This window comes from Rattus rattus, chromosome X (assembly GCF_011064425.1).
Source record: "Rattus rattus isolate New Zealand chromosome X, Rrattus_CSIRO_v1, whole genome shotgun sequence".
In the NCBI taxonomy this organism is placed as follows: Eukaryota; Metazoa; Chordata; class Mammalia; order Rodentia; family Muridae; genus Rattus; species Rattus rattus.
In genome coordinates, this window is record NC_046172.1 from 103,154,137 (window position 1) to 103,171,344 (window position 17,208).

General features: G+C 46.0%; 1 protein-coding gene across 6 annotated transcripts in view; it reads right to left on the reverse strand.

Annotated features, from left to right (window-relative positions):
• The window catches only part of Septin6 (septin 6), a 75,979-nt gene extending 59,892 nt beyond the window's left edge, over nucleotides 1–16,087 (reverse strand). For 2 of the 6 annotated variants that reach the window (XM_032889520.1, XM_032889521.1), the window contains exons 1-2: nucleotides 15,806–16,087; nucleotides 533–647 (exon numbers count right to left, since the gene is read on the reverse strand). In XM_032889520.1, coding sequence (XP_032745411.1) covers nucleotides 533–647; nucleotides 15,806–15,835 — 145 coding nt within the window. In that variant the 5' untranslated portion in view covers nucleotides 15,836–16,087. Of the gene's footprint in view, nucleotides 1–532; nucleotides 648–10,041; nucleotides 10,061–15,805 lie in introns of those variants that run through there. The other 4 variants (XM_032889524.1, XM_032889523.1, XM_032889522.1 and 1 more) reach the window with 3 other exon arrangements.
• Nucleotides 16,088–17,208: the final 1,121 nt, after the last annotated feature.

A 17,208-nucleotide genomic window follows, 5' to 3' on the forward strand; every position in this document is an offset into this window, starting at 1 on the left:
GACTTGTTGAGTTCCATGCCAGCTTAGGTCACATAATGAGACTCTTGTCTTAAAACAAAACAAAATAAAGCCTAGGCACAGATAGAGGCTGGGAAATAAAAGATCTTTGCATGCAGCTCTGTGATTACTACACTTAAGCTCCAACTGCATCAAGCAAGCTTAGACGAACTAGAGAGACTCAGCCAGATACCCACAACTCCCAGTTCTGTCCTGGTTCTCATCTTCTGCACACAAAAAGAAGCTGACAGCAGTAACCGAGCCGGCCAGCCTCCTTTAACAGAATTTTCCATTGAGTTTCACAAAGCTCTGTTTTTCCCCAAGGTATGGTCTGGGTAGAGGGGAAAAGAAGTAATTGCAGCTGGACGCTTACAAAAATAAACAAAGGGATAAGAGAAGAAGAGAGGTTGGGGGAGCAAGCCTGCAACTAGATGGGGATGATGACACATTATTTAACCTAATTACCTGCAAAGCCACATCTAGCCATTAAGGATCTATATCCTGTAATAGAATTTCCTGCCTTGGAAATACTCACCCACGCACAGGATGTTGAAGCAGAAGCCCTGGCTGACTGACTTATTCACCAGCTGGTCAGGCAAGCTGTCAAACCCCACATGTCCAGCCAGGGGGACAGTTCGACAGTCTTCGCCCTAATTTGAAGAGGGAGGGAGGGAGGGGGAGAAAATGAAAACGTGCTTAAAAGCCATTTGGATCTCTATACTATACCCACACGCATTCTATCCTATGCCAGGAAGTAACAACTACAAAGGCCCAATGTCTCATCTCTTTCCTCAGCCATTCCTCCCCAGCCTGCAACACATACACCGAAAAGCAAAATGGCCCATCAGCTTGAAAATCATGGATGCTTGGGTACAGCATTTAATAGGTTCAGTAATAAATACCACAGTGGTTCTAGACAGAATAAACTATGTGGGCAGTTGGTCCTGCTCATCCAAACTTGGATGAGATCTCAATTCAATCATTCAGAGGTTGGGGAGCCTCTCTGAGACTCAGTTCTCTTTCACATCTGTCACAGGAGACAACAGGATATGTTTCAGAGGTGACAAGAGGACTGCAATCTGTTTATTAATACCTATAATTCCATATATATGTATATATGTTCAATAAATGCTCCAAAGTCCTTAGTCCATAGAAGGCAGTGAACCTTCTCTGTAGAACACCTTTGAGACCTACAAAGGTGGCACAGCAGAGAGGTTAAGCTTACAGGTTCGGGCAGGCAAGATGGCTCAGAGCGTAAAAGTACCTGCAGCCAAGCCTGAAAACCTTAGTTCAAAACCTGGGACTCACATGATAGAAGGAGAGAATCAAGTCCTGAAAGTTGTCCTCTGATCTCCACACTCATGAGGCACCAGCTCCCCCTACACGACCACCTCACACCAGATGAACAAACAAACAAATGTAAAAATAATGTTTTAAGTACAGACTTTTGAATCAGGCAGGTCTGAGTCAGAGGCCAACTTGTGCAGTTCAAGCTTGAACGAGTTAAGCTCTCAGTCTTCCATTACAAAACCACAAGTAAGGAGTTAATGTGCAGACTCCGTAGGACAGCACTCCTCACACCCATAGCATATTGCCTGTCATGGGGAAAGCATTCAAACAGTAGCGGCCCTTATCGCTGTACTGTGAGGTTATCCTTGGACCCTAAAAACTGGCCCACCCTGCATTAAACACTTGTAGCTCCCTGTAGCTTGGAAGGAGCTGTCTCCAGCCTTCCTCTGGTTCCCTTGACTCCACAGGGGTCAGCCAAGCCACTCCCAGCCCTGGAAAGCAGAGGGCCAAAGCTTCTTATAGTTAATGGTTTTATAAAATGAGGAGAGTCTCAAGCTTAGGCAGACTTCCAAGGAAGCAAGGCAAAGGATGAAAAGGGCCTGCATGTACTCATAAACTATGCTCACTGCCAATGGTCACAGCCGAGGGTGGGGTGTCAGGAGAAGGGTGGGGGATGCAAGCTGGAGGTAGACAAGCTTCACAAGAATGATGGGCTATGGAAATAGGCAGAGATTCTGTGGGGCGAGGCTGCACGAAACTTTCCATAACCACCAAGATGCCAAAAGCAACCCAAAAGGCCATGGTTTGCACCAGGAGAGACCACACCAGCATCCCAGGCTGTACCAGCAGGCAACTCCTAAGCTGACTGACCTGCTGTTAGACTAGGTGTCACAGCAAAGGGGATGTGATAGGATGGTGGAGAAGTCGTTCAGCCTCTTTACCGTGTGTGTGTGTGTGTGTGTGTGTGTGTGTGTGTGTGTGTGTGGTGTGTGTTGTGTGTGTTGTGTGTATGTGTGTATGTGTGTGTGTATGTGTGTGTGTTTGTGTGTGTGTGTGTGTGTGTGTGTGTGTGTGTGTGTGTGTGTGTGTGTGTGTGTGTGTGTGTGTGTGTGTGGTGTGTGTGGGTGTGTGTGTGGTGTGTGGGTGTGTGGTGTGTGTTATGTGGTGTGTATGTTTGTGTGTGTGTGTGTGGTTTTTGTTGTGTGTGTGTGTGTGCTTGTGTGTTTGATTGTTTGTGTGTGTTTGTGTGTGTGTGTTGTTTGGTGTGTGTGTGTGTGCGCTTGTGTGTATGATTGTATGTGTATGCTTGTGTGTGTGTGTGTATGTGTGTTGTGTGTGTGTTGTGTGTTTGTGTGTTGGTGTTTGTGGTGTGTGTGTGTGTGTGTGTTTGTGTGTGTGTGTGTGTGTTGTGTGTGTTATGTGTGTATGTGTTGTCTGTGTGTGTTGTGTGTATGTGTTGTGTGTATATGTGTGGTGTGTGGTGTGTGTGTGTGTGTGTGTGTGTGCGTGTGTGTGTGTGTATATGTGTGGTGTGTATGTGTGTGTGTGTGTGTGTGTGGAGGTTGTGCCTTCTCCCGTCAGTACCATTGGATCCTCCAAGAGCTTGTGCTGCTGACTACCATCTGGTATATTCATTTCCCTCTGACATCTCTCTGCACAATCTCCCAGCAGAGCGCACCTGACAGACGGCCATATGCCATCACTGAGATAGGCTGAAGATGCCTTCCTTGTTCACCCAAAGACAAATTTCAGGAGGGAGCCACATCACCTTGTTCTATACTCACTTCACCCCCTTCCACTTCCCTTTCCCCATTTCCCATTTTTTTTCTTGCTTAAAGCAAACAGTAAGCTGGAAGTTTACCACTGTTGGTTCTCAGCCTTCGGCAAAGCACCGAAGAAACTTCAGAGCCAATATGCTCTCTCCAGGGAGCCTCCTACGTAGCAGGCCTCAGAACTGGGACAGACTCAGAGTTGAGGTTTCTGAGCCATATTTATCATCGCTTCCTGCCTCCAAATTCAGCACCATGAAACTTCAAGTGCTTCGAAGTCAAGGAATTCTCAAACTAAAGATAGCAGGCAGGGGAAGGGCTCCTTACCTTAAAACCTCACCCAGGAGTTGGGGATTTAGCTCAGTGGTGAGGCGCTTGCCTAGGGAGCGCAAGGCCCTGGGTGCGGTCGCCAGCGCTGAAAAAAAGAACCAAAATAATAATAAAAATAAAAATAATAATAAAAAAAATAATAATAAAAAAATAAAACCTCACCCCACTGGGAAAGACTGGCCAAATATAGAGCCTAGGATGTAGTTCTGTTGGGAGAGCATTTGCCTAACATGCACAAAGCCCTGGGTTCAATCCCCAGCACCACATAACTGGGACATGGCAATGCATAACTCTAATCCTCATGCTACTTCCAACTCTATGGCTAAGCTATGCTCCCAACCCAGGCCCTCCCCTTTAGAGTCTCAAATCAGGCTAGCTGACTTTAACCAGCATTTTTTTTTCTCAAAAGTGTGTACATGGCTGTCACTTTTGTCACTTCAACACTACTGGAGACGTATCCTGCCCCTGCTTTCTTATTCTTTCATCCACTGAATTACTCTGTAGGTCGAATGAATTTTTCAACTCCTGCATGTGTGGTGGAAGAGACGGCTCTGTGGCTAAGAGGACTTGCTATTCCCACAGAGGTTTAGCTCCCAACACTAAACATGGTGGCTCTCACCTATTCTTAATAGTTTTAGGGAACTGTTGACATATTGGCCTCTGAGGGCACCAAACGTGCACATTGTATGTATACATACATCATATAAAACAAATCTAAAAATAAATATTACATGTTTCATGGTACTCCCTGCTCAAAACACCTCAAAATCTCCCAAGCCCATTGCTGTGGGATAAAGTCTTAGACTCTTCCTCCTGCTGTGGGACTGTGGGGGGATAACGATGGGCACACGGTAGGTGTTTGGTAAATTTTCATGTTGAGCAAGAGTCTTATGTAGCCCACATTTGTCCCAAACTCAAGTTATTGCAAAGAATGCCCTTAAAATGTTGATCTTTCTGTCTCTACTTCGCAGCGCCCAGATGAGGCCAGTGCTATCGCACCCAGCAGAAATTATTAGAAAACAGAAATTATAAGGAAGAAAATAAAAACCACCTAGCATGTTTTCATTCTCCCAAGAGGATCAACTTGTCTATGTACTTCCTGCCAGTCAGTACATCTTTATTTAACAAAATAGGGATGCTATAATCTGTTTCTTTCCACACTCTGACTTAATACCCTGACACCTAATACAGATGTTTTCCTGAGTAATTAAGTATACTTCTAAATCATTTCTTTGGAACAGTGTCTTTTTTTTTTCTTGTTATTTTTTTCTTTTCTTTTATTGGATATTTTCTTTATTTACATTTCAAATGTTATCCCTTTCGGTTTCCTCCAGAAATCCTCCATCCCATCCCCCACCCTGCCTCCATGAGGGTGCTCCCCACCCACTCCCTCCTGCCTCCCCACCCCTGGCATTAGAACAGCGTCTTTTCTTCCCCCCGGAGCTGAGGACCGAACCCAGGGCCTTGCGCTTTCTAGGCAAGCGCTCTACCACTGAACTAAATCCCCAACCCCAGCGTCTTTTTAAAGTTCTCTTTTATTTTCCAAGATGTGCACTTGCATGCATCTGAGATAGGTATGTGCACAGCAGGTACCCGCAAAGACAAGAGAAGGCACTGAGTCCCTTGGAACTGGAGCTATAGCGGTTGTAAGTCACCTGATGTGGGTGTTAGAAGCAAGTGCAGACCCTCAGCAAGGGCGGTATGAGCTGTTAGCCATCTCTGTAAACCCCAAATCATTATGTTTACTGGCCATATCCATACCCATGCAGGAATCTGCCACCCTTTCCTAATTTATCTTCTGTTGAATATTTAGTCAGTATTTCCAAGTTTTCTACAGAAACAGACAACAGTCTTCTTGCAGGGTTGCAAATGTCTCTATTTCATACAATTGAAGCCTACTGAACCAAAGGGTCCACGTATTCTTTTACATACATACATTTATGTATGTATGCATGCACATATGTATTTACGGTAGCATACATGCCACAGTGCATATGTAGACATCATAAAACAATCTGTGAGAGTTCGTTCTTTCTTTCTATGTGAGCCTTGGGGACCAAACTCAAGTTGTCAGGCCTGACAATACATTCAGGTGCCTTTACCCATCGAGCCATCTTGCCAGCTCAAAACGTTCACAGATTTTATACATTGATAGATACATCATTTAACAGAGGGCCATACTAATGTGTGTTTCCATCACTACTATGTGTGTGCCTATGTATCCATGGAGTTTCATGGGCTCTTATCTACTGTGAACTGACTCACTGGAAAATGGTATCACAGTCTTTAATTTGAATTTTATTAGGGATGCTGCACATTAAAAAATTTGAACTGTGTATGGGTATTATGGATGTAAATTATCTAGTCATGACTTTGCTCACTTAAAAATATATATGTTTGTCTTTTCTCTTTGATTTGTAAGAGCCTTACATGCATCAGGGAAAATAAGATTTGATTTCAAGGTGAGATAGGTTAAGAGAAAAAAGTCAATAAGTAGTTAGCAATGAGGGGCTTTAGGTGCAGAGACCATTAAAGGCTGGGACACACATTTTGGAAGTGAGAGATATAAAATTGGATGTGCTCTCTAGGAGGTAGAAAGGGTAAGGGAGCAAGAGAATGAATATAGGAAACACCCAGGAATAATGGGGAGATAAAGGGGGTTTGCCAAGAAGGGGAAATAATCAGAAGTAAAAGATGAACCAATATTTTCCCACCATCTGAAAAAAAAAAAAAAGAACAGAGAAATAACTATAGGTTTGCATTTAGTAGTATCCTCCATGACTTGGAATCTCTATTTCTTTTGTGTCTTTTACTCAGTATCCACTCTACCTAAATTGACTAGAGAACTTGGGGACTTGAGACATAGAGCCTGGGTCATGTGCTTTTCTTGCTATTTACTGGCTTGAAGGCTCCAACACTTTGTCTCAATCTCTGTGCTTAAGAAAGCATCCAAACATATTTGTATAGTTCTTGATGTAGAAAATTCTGCCCAGAAAGCATCTGTCTTGCTCTAATGAATCTTACATCGAGATCATCATGGGTCAAAATGAAATACACGCATGCAAATTATAGACAGAATACTGCACTAAATATACACTGACCCCAGGATAACCCCAGGAAGCGTCTTTTCTTCTCTCTTACAGCACCTTTGACGCCTTATCTCCTTAGTCCTTCTTACGGTGGTATAATTAATTGAGCTCCTAATTACTCTGATTGCTGTTAATTGAATGTTCACTTGACTACAAGGTGCAGAAGAGGAGATGTGACTAGCAGCCTGGCCCAGCACATCTGACACCAAAACCGTACCTAGCTATCCCGAGTAGCAGGTGGCGCCATGTTCATGGCAGCAAATCAGCAAAATTGTTAATCTACCATAACCCTGCACCACCCTCACAATCTGTTCTGTGGAGCCTCTCACAGCTGTACAACTATTTGTGTACAAGGGAATACATTAAAGCCTGGATAGAAATGAAAATCTAGAAACTCCTTAAATGCTAGACAACCGGAAAATTAATTGTGAACACGAATATTCTGGAACAGTCCTGCCACGAAAATGCTGTGGGTCCATACGTAATGATGTGAATACCTCCACGACATGGTATAAAACGGAAAACAGACATTGTAAAACGACATGCATAATGAGCACATGTTTGTGCAAAAAGCCTGGTATAGATGCATATGCACATAAATCTATGCCAATAGCCAGGACAGATGTTGAAAACACACCAAACCAAAAGATACCGGTAGTTACCTCAGAGGACAGGAAATGGAAACGGGGGCCTAATCAGAGGTGTTGTCAGGTTTTGTAGTGTTTGATTCTTTTATAACACAGATGAACTCACATGGTTACCTGTATAATTGACATATTTTTAATAAGAGAAGGAAAGGTTTCGCTCATTCAGCTTTGCAGTCTGGGTGATGAGTTAGGATGTAGCCTGAGAGCAGCTAAAGAAAATGAAAGATGCCCCTGGGAACTGAGAGAGCCCCCACTTCCCTCCGCCCAATTCCATTTCCTGTTTGCTCCTCATCTGCAGTCACCTGCGGTTTTGAAATACGTTATGACCACATTTTGTATCAGAGGCAGAAACACTGTTCTTTGCTTCTGACTCCTCCTGAGGACACACCGACTTCAGTTTTTAATTGAATATTCGTACAGTACATATTAAGAACAACGAAGTACCGTGCTCCCAGCTGTGTATCTTTCTCCCATTGCTTTTTGGTTTTTTGTTTGTTTGTGTTGGTGTTTGTGTTTGGTTTTGGTTTTGGAAAGCCAAGTGTCCCAGAAACATCCAATACGGAACTGCTGTCCTCCACTGCCTACTGCCTCTCCTGTAACAGCCCTGACAGAGAAAGCACATTGTTAAGTGAGGCCTCTGGGAACTCAGGGTCCACCTGTGTCAATAGAGAATTTCCTGTCTCTTTTCATACCCAAGGTATCTAAGTTAGCACCAGTCATCCTGAAGGAATGGGGGGCAGGGGTGGGAAAGCGTTTACCTAAGACTTTGACTTTCCCTTAACTTTCTCCTCTGGTCTTTTGCACTCAAACCTTAGCGAGGAAGACAAATGCTTAGCCGTGGGTCTGGGCAGCAGGCTCATTGACTGCTTGGTGGTGGGCCCAGTCCTTCACCCCTTCCCTCGCTCCACCATCATTCTGCCACTGAGAAACTGCAAATCTCCAAGGCTTTCGAAACCAATCCATCCACCCAATGACAGAGGATGGACTACGAAGCAAGAATGAAGATATTTTTCTAAGAGTGCATAATGGCATGAAATAATTGCCCAAAGCTGTTATGTAAAGCAAGGAAAACAACAACAACAAAAACTTTTTATACACAGCCCAGCGAGGAGAGAAAACTAGTGTTAACAGGTTACTTTGGGGGTAACCTTTCTGTTTTCCAACTTTTCTAGAATAGGTATACTTAAGTTTTATAATCTGGAAAAAGGTTTTGTTTTGAATAAAGACGGATGGTACATTCCTAGGCAGGAAAGTGGCCTCAGCTATTTTAGGAAAAAAATAAATCTTCAACTTCAACCAGAAAATGCCGCACACACAGATAACCAGCAAGAGTTAAGTACAGCCTTTAGCATCTGGGCAATTTTATTATATGTGAGACATTTGTTTTTTTTTTTTAACTAACAATACAATAAATTCTTATTTTCCTTTATTGTGAATTATTGTCACATTTAATATGCAACTCACTATTAAACAGTACAACATAATTATAGTCCTGTAAACCAGAAGACAAATACTATGTCCTGAAACATGTTAAAAGTCCAGATAAAACTCCATTTGCAACCTTCAATGTTGTGAAAGGAATGAGAAATCCTATCAGCCTTGAGAGCCACAAAGGACCAATGAGATCCAAAAGATAAAAACCAATGCACCCAACACATCAAATGATAGGAGTTATAGAAGTAAAATCTTGGGCTAGGAGAGAAATTTAGGGACTATCCTAAGGAGAAACAAGGTTTTCCAAAGCTGCAGTGGGAAAGCAGTTTAGGGGACCTCAAGGAAACACAAAGGAGAAACTATCTTTCTAAACAAGGGTGGAGGCGTCTCTTTGGCAAAGCCGATAGATGCAACTGATTTTAATACCAAAGATAAATTCCAACATGGCTTCTCATTTACAAAAGGACTCACAGCAAGGACTCCACTAACTAGCCAGCTCTCCTAGTGCATTTGAAGCGAGAGTCCACAGACAAACATTCAGTTGTCATATATCTTTATAAAATGTCAATAGCTATATATACCTACCCAGAAGGGCAATGTTCAAATGGTTGTTTCTAGTTCACTTACAGAGACCCTGCTGAGCTAAAAGCCTAAGTTCCTGCTCCAAAACTCTCTCCTCTGAGTACTCAGCTCAAGGCTGAAGGAGGGAAGGGGCGGGGCTTGGTTCAGCTACTTCAAGCAAAAGCAGAAGCAGGCAAGGACCTAACTGAATTGACTTCGGAGAACAAGAAAACATACGGACTTGAGAGCTGGAGACTCCCTTAAAGATCCCCTAACCCAAGGGCTCCTTTTGCAAAGGGGGAAATGGAGACTGGGAGTGGGGGGAAGTGACTTGTCCCCAGTCATCCAGTGATGATTTAGTGGCAGTGAGTGATGCTAGCATTAGGCAGACTGTTCTCTCAGATGGAAAAGCTGACTTAAATACCAGATGTACTCCTTCCTGCTGCTAAAATTCCAGGCCATCAGGCTCCTGGCTCCATGCAGGTAGGAGTGAGAAAGGGAAAGAGAGATGAACTGGAAGCTCGTGGGCTCCCTACGATAGCTCTGGCCAGCAGAAGTCAAGCGAGACAACCAATGGTACCCAGGTCTGTGCTCCAACTCTCATCTCTCTCCTCTACTTTTTTCTCCTTCTCTGGGTCTCTCCTGACTCCAGTCTGATCCTAGGCTTGGCCAGCTGCCCAGCTCTACTCAAGAGCACCAGAACTAATGAGTCTATCTAACTCCACAAAGCCATTGTCTATGTAAAATATCTCCACTTCAGGCCAGGGGTGACCCCTGCTGTAGGTGGGTCAACTTTCCCACAAAAGCCACACACATTTCCTCCACGTCAGGCAGTCTGAACAGTTTTCTAGGTGTTCTGGACACGTTACCTAAAATCTTTTTTTTTTCTTTAAGCAAAAGAAAAAGAGGAAAGAAAAGGTTTACCCATAGGCCTCTGGGTGAATGCCCAACTGCCCTCTTGGGAGCCTGAATTCGCCTCTGCCTCCATCTGGTCTCGTTTAATGGGATCTGAAAAAAAAAACCAGTTCTTGCCTCTGCGCCAGTGTTCAGAGCTGGGGGCCTCTGTGGTGAAGGAAACCAAACACCACCTCGCACCTCATCATGACTGTGAGAGCAGAGCTCTGCTCCTGTTACCCCAGGGCCCCTGTTAGGGCTCTGAGAGAGCCCTGGCAGGGGGAACCGGAACCCAGAGGTTTGTCCCTGAGAAGGCCTGGAAATCGTTCCCTGGTCACAGGAATGACCCAAGTCCAGGGCCAGCTGAGAGCCTGCTGCATAATTCAGCAGATGGCTGTCTCTAGTGGGAAGACACTGGAGAAGAGGATAACATTGTTTCTCACCCTCCGGAGCATGTGGCCTCCTTCCTCTGTGCAGGCAGCTGAGAAGCCCACGGTTTCAAATCCCCGCAGCAGAAGCCGCCTCCTGCCAAACTGAGGAGGAAGGGTCTGTGTTTCTAATTTATTCTGTACCCCCTCCAGTTGTTACTTAAAATAATCCATCATTACATGGCTGGTGGCTCCAAGATTTTATTTAAATAAGGGATGAGAGAGAGAGAGAGAGAGAGAGAGAGAGAGAGAGAGAGAGAGAGAGAGAGAGAGAGAGAGAGAAAAACCCACACAACCCGTGACTGTGCTATCTTGGATTTAAGCTGAGACTCTTTTATACCATCACAGAGTCTCCATAGCTCCGAAGCTTGCTTTTCTCGGACCACTTTGGGGGATGTTGGCAGATGCAAAGAAAAGAGGGGGAATGAGGACATGGCAGAATTCTAATTTCTTAGAAACACCTTGGAAAGACTAGTGCTTTTGCAAAGGGAACGTGTGTGTTCTGGTAGATGTTTCATTGTTTTATCCACTGACCAGCAGTAATGCTTTGGACTTAAGCCTCTTGCTTGCTGCAGGCATAAAATGAAGAGGCCCGGAATACCTGTCCAGGAAGCTGTTGGGGCAAAAGTCATGCAGATGGAAGCGTTTCAAGAGAGCTAAGCATCTATGCATGGTTTCTCTTTTCCTTCCTTCCCCTTCTTCCTCTCTCCGTTCCCCATCCCCTTTTCTTCTTTCCAAGTGTCTTGTATGTAGTTTCAACGCACCTGCAAATAAAGGCTTTCTTACTTGTCCATGCTAATATGAGGTCATGGCTTTGACAACCCAAAATCCCAGCAAGCCTGCAAATCAGTGCTATTAATTTTGTAATAGAGCTTTTATTTTCCGCCAGCAGACGAACTTTGTTCAAGTTAAAGCAATGGTGCTGTGCCCTTACAGACACAAGGTGTGGGGCCATACTGGTAACCAAGCCAGCAATTAATAGAAAATTTATATCAGACACTCCACAAAGTAAATGCTATGCATATGATTGCAGATCAAATTCTCGTTTTATTACACAGGCCTATTAGTCTACTGTAATGAAGTTTTGTAATAAATACACCACTAACACTCACATTTCCTGGATTGAAAATGTCAAGAGGAAACAGGGCTCAGTCCTGCCTCATCTGGCAGCTCTGAGAAGGGGTCAGAGTTCCTCCATGCCTTGGCCATCACCACATTCCCAGCACTTGGCATAGGACCTGGAGAGTCCATGCCTGCTAAATAAATGCTGGAGAATGAATGAAAACAGCAGTGGATGGATTGACAAACGAACTGTTCCCAAGCAAGTGGCAGAAGTGTGATCTCACTCATCTTCACACCTACCCTTTTCCTACCCAGAAGCCTTCAGGAAGCCTCTCCTATCACTTACAGCCTTCATCCATGGCTGAATTAGGTCCTCTATAATGACTTCCCATGGCAGGCATTAGCGCTTCTCTTTAGCACTTAGGATAATAATAACTAAATATGGATTTGTAAACACGTTACAATAGTGCAAATATGTGCTCTGGCATTTGTGCAGAGGTCACAGGGTTTTGTTGAGTCTGTATATTCCAGGGACCAAACTCAAATTTTAGACTTTCATGGCAAGTGTTTTTTACCCACTAAGCCCTCTTACCAGCCCTACATAAAGATCTGTGTCTGCCTCTGCCGTCCATTAAACTAGAAATGCCTTTGAAGGAAGAAGTTATAGAGAGGGTTAGGCCCTGTAATATTCCTCCTCTCTCTCCCTCTCTCTCTCTCTCCCTCTCTCCCTCTCTCTCCCTCCCTCCTCTCCTCCTCTCCTTCCTCTCCCTCCCTCCTTTCTTCCATCACAGTTTCTCTGTGTAGTCCTAAAACTTGGCTCTGTAGAGCAGGCTGGCCTCAAATTCTCACAGATCTCTAAAGCATGCACCACCACATTCAGATCCTCTGCTCCTCTAACCTTTTTGACAAACCTTAAAGGCACAGGAAAGAAGGGAAACCGTATGACTGTCCATATTCCCTTGACTTGGATTCAAGACTTTTTCACTATTTGGGGCCATGTAAACTTTCTTCAGCACTATGTCCTCAGGTAGATCTATGGGGTTTAGTTTTTCTTTTTTCTTTTTCTTTTATTTGGGGGGGGGGGTTACAATTATTACTTTTAGTGATTAAGAATTAAGGAGGAGTTTAAGAGGAAACCATCTCCAGAGATGGAACAGGTTTCATGGTAACCATGGCTGACAGGTGAAAGTCTGTCTCAACACAAACAAACGAACGAACAAACAAAAGATGTAGTAGACAATTGTCACTAATTGTTAGAGCAGAATACAGAAGCAGTCTTCTTCCCAATGGCAAGTAGAAACTTGAGGACAGCTGCTCCAGGCCAACCCTAGCTATGACAACTTTTGGTGTCCTTGCAAAATTGTCCATTGGGGCAATGGCTTGACAGACTATATAACTGGACGAAGCAACACTGTTCCCACTATGGGTGTTATTTGAGCAAGCGCAGTACTTACGGTCTTGAACTAAAACTGCAACATTGAGCCAAGAGACAGAGCTTTTGGTGACTGCACTATACCCTCCTAGGTCACCCTGGACGAGGCAGTCACATAACCTCTCTAAATACAGAGCACTGACAGTGCAAGCCACCTCATAGGTGGGACACACACCAGGGATCTGTTGTTACTTCTCTAATTATTTCATCATCACAATTTGTGCCTCCAACTAGGCTAGAACTTGAAAAGAGATAAACTCTGTGTGCTACTTTCTTTTGGTATTGTTGCCCAGGGCTGGCCGTATAGTACCCTTCACATCAGTCAAACAGGTACTCATATAGAGTGCTGTCATGCAGAATCCTCCCTGGGGTTCATTCAGATGGGATGCGACTGAATTATAAATTTCCAAGGGGCATACATACCCAAACGTAGGCCCTACTGAGCAACTGCCACGGCAGTTTTACCACTCACAATATTTGACAACAGTGACCCTCCAGTGAATCCGTGAAGACACTGAAACACACTTACCAAGACACTCGTCCTGCCTCAGAATTTACTAAGAAGAACTTCTAAGCTTGCTACCAAGAACGTGGTCTTCTCTTCCCAAGCCCTAGACATATATTCCTTTGAAGAAACCAGAGCAAGCAGCTACCCAAAGTCTCTTGAGTTAATTCCAGCCTCTCCTGGTGAATTACAACTTTTTGCAGACACAAAGGAAAGCAGAGAGACAAATGACACATAAATAAGAGCTTCACTGGCTTGGGGGGTGGGGGGAAGCATGGAGAGTGACGTCAGTTTTCCCAGAAACCCATTTATCATGATAACAAAGTCTCAAATGCTTGGGCTGCTCCAGAATTTGCCATACAATTATGTTTTTCAGTATACAATGTGGTAAGGCCAGCCAGAACAAACTGGAGTCACCCCAAAGCAAATCAAGGGACCCCAAACCACCCCTTGCTACCCTCCCCATCTGCAGAACAAAGGTAGTCTCTGGATTGTTTGAGCTGTGCCTAAGTGAAGCAACCTTCTGGGATGTTCTCCCTCACCAACATCAGCCTCAAAATCCTAATCCAAGCAAGGGAGGCTGATGAGAGCAGATCAATTCAAATTCACTAGAGCAAGAAAAAAAAATCATTGGTGTTATTTCTTTTTGGTCACTAAAGAAACGGATCCATCCTCTTAAAACTATAGCATCTTTAAAATGCAGATAAGAAAATCACCCTGGTTGTCTTCAAAACACTAGAAGCAGCAAATATCACGGTGTCAATCTTGAGAAATCTCTTAGATTCCATCATCATCAAGCAGCGTCTCATATCTGCCTCTACCTTCTACACCATGGCTGCATAAAGAACTCTGGGCTGGGATGTCCACAGGGTAGATTAGGTCTCGATTAAACGACCCTGTCCTTCCAAAGCCAGACAGGAAATGGAATAAACTTCTTTATCTGTAGAGAAAATGCTATCAGATTCTAGATTTGGATTTAGAAAACAAATCAATTGCAATTACACCAACTCCCCAGAGGCTGCTTCCCACTCCCCCCTTTTGCACAGGAGTCACATTGCACAGGCTGCCTCTCTAAATAAATGGGAGCTTACAGGGTTATCATTTTTCATGCAGCAGTATTTGGGGTAGTGGGCTCTGCCTGGCTGCCTTGTACCTCATTCTGACTCAGCCTATCCTGCTGCTGTGCTGGTGCAATTGTTCTCACCACTTTTCATCTCCCTTTGTAACCAAACTTCCGACCTAAAACAAACAAACATGGAACCTCGGGTTCCTGGGTATGATTACTCTGCACATCCCAGACTGGAAAACTTTAGTTTTTAAAATGATGTTTTCCCTCCAGAGTTGATCGCCAAAGAAGAGAGAGAGAGAGAGAGAGAGAGAGAGAGAGAGAGAGAGAGAGAGAGAGAGAGAGAGAGAGAGAGAGAGAACACTGTTTCTGCAAGTCCCTGCCCTGTTTTCATCGGCCCTACAGAAAGAGGTTAGCGCCACAGGTTTTAGTATATAAGCCCATGTCCACTGAACCCAAGGCAGACGCTCAGGGAACCGCTCAGAAACGTGCCAAAATACGCAATCAGCCACCTACAGGCCGGGATGAACTGCACCCCTCTTTTCCTTCCACAGAGACACAAATGGGAGCCCGCGGGACACAGCACAAGTGGACACAGCATTTGAACACAGGAACACACACCGTAGAGGTGAGCACACCGAAACAGGCCGACTCATTCAGGGTCACATAACCCCGCCACGGGGAAGGCAGGAGGGCGCACATGCACATATATGCGCACACGCTGATACACATACAGACGCAGTCACATATGTAATGCATATGGAGAAACCCTACTCCAGCCAGTCATCTCCCCGCCCCCCTCACCACACTCTGCCTTAGGTCCCGGGCTACCCCCAGCTCCGCGCCCCTCTTTCTGAACAAGCTGGAGTCCCAGCAGGCAGCTGGGGTAGGGGCGCTCCCAAGCTAAGGGGACAGGGGTCCCGGAGGGCTCTCGACCCATGCTGCCATTCATTCGGCAACGCCCCAGCGGCGGGGCCGCAGCTGCAGCAAGGGAGGCGGAGGCGCTCACTGCAGCTCTCTCCCGCGATGCAAGTTCAGCTGCCCGCCAGTATGCTTCTCCAACTGCCCCCGACCCTCCCGCCACCACCGGTCTCCAGGACATGCTGGAGGGGAGAGTAGACTGAGCTGCTGGACCCCAGGAGCAAAAAGTCCCTGCCTTGCCCCTCTGCTCCTGGATGCTACCCCATTGCCCTCCTCGTGGTAGCGGTGGTAGCCGAGCTGCAGCCAAGTCTGCTTGGCCGTCCCCAGCTCCACACCCTCAACCCCTAGTCCGGGAACTGGTACCCAAGCTCCACACTCACCACCTGGCGAGCTATATCGGCCGCTGCCATCGCTCCTTGGTCCGCCAGGGCTGCTAAGGGTGCCTCCACAACGGGAGCTGCTGCACAGGAAACAGAAGAGCTCCTCCGACAAAGAGAAAGTGTTACACTTCGGGCGCGACCAAGTCTGGTGGAGGGAGGTGCCAGGGAGGGGCCCCCTCACCGCTGCTCCAACCCCAACCTCTCCTCTATCACCCACCCCCTCAAAGTAGGTGTGGGGAGGGGACGGATTGGCCGCGCTGCCTTCCCCTAGGGCGAGCCCAGTTCCAGTTCTCTGCAAACGGAGTCTTGGCCTCTGTGAAGGGGGCGGGGCCCCTGAGACCACGTCCTCCGCCCCCCTCCCCTGCTGCCATTGGGCCCGTGGTACGTCCTGACCTCTGCTGAATTGTCACACACACACACACACACACACACACACACACACACACACACACACACACACACACACACACACACACACACACACACACACACACACACACACACACACCTCTGTTTTTCACATCCCTGAGCCCCCAGACCTGAGGCTGGAAGGGTGTCCCAACCCCTCCCCCTCCCTCTCTCTGCTCCTAGGCTGAGATCTGCAGTCCTCTTTCTTTTCCCAGCCCCCATAACCCCTTGTGCTCCCCACTGAGAACCCTGGGTGCTTGCATGGGAGTTTTGGCCTCTGGAGTCTCAGTGCTTCCGTGTAGTCCACCCTAACTAACCAGGTTATCTCCTTGGGTTGGGGAGGGGCGATGGAAGGGCAGGGGTTGCGGCACCTGCAGCGCCACCACATTACAGCTTAGAAATGGAGCATTAATGGGGGAGCTGCACTGCAGCCCCACAACTGAGCTGTGACTTGTGGAGGACATCTCTCCTGTCCTGAGGTGCCCAAGCCTCCATCACAGTAGGCTGTAATTTCCATGGAGCCCAGCTCCCCACTCCTGTACCTAATAAAAACTGAGCTCACTGGTCCCACTCTGGTCCCTGCTCTCAGTATGAAGAGGGATGCAGAGCAATCCACCTTTTAGGTTAGGGAGACAGAAGGGAGTCTAAGGATGGGAACTGAAGGCCTCTAGCTCTGTTGATGGAGATACAGGAGGGGTAATCATTCTGTCCAGTTCCAATCGCCCCTCAATACTAATTCAGCCCAGGACTAATGGCTGACCTGGGACAGCTCATAACATCCAAAGGCTGGAACCATGCTTGCACGCTCTTCTTTTTCTCCAAGTCAACTGCTTGCTGGTTCTCTCCCCAGCATGTTCCCCACCTCCCTAGCCTTGAAGTCTACCCTTCTCCCCTTCTCTCTGTCTTGGGATTGGCTCTTTGTTGGTTCTATGTGATTGATGAACTTGTAGAGCTGACCCCTTGGAATGATAGGATCTTAGGTCTCTCTCTCTCTC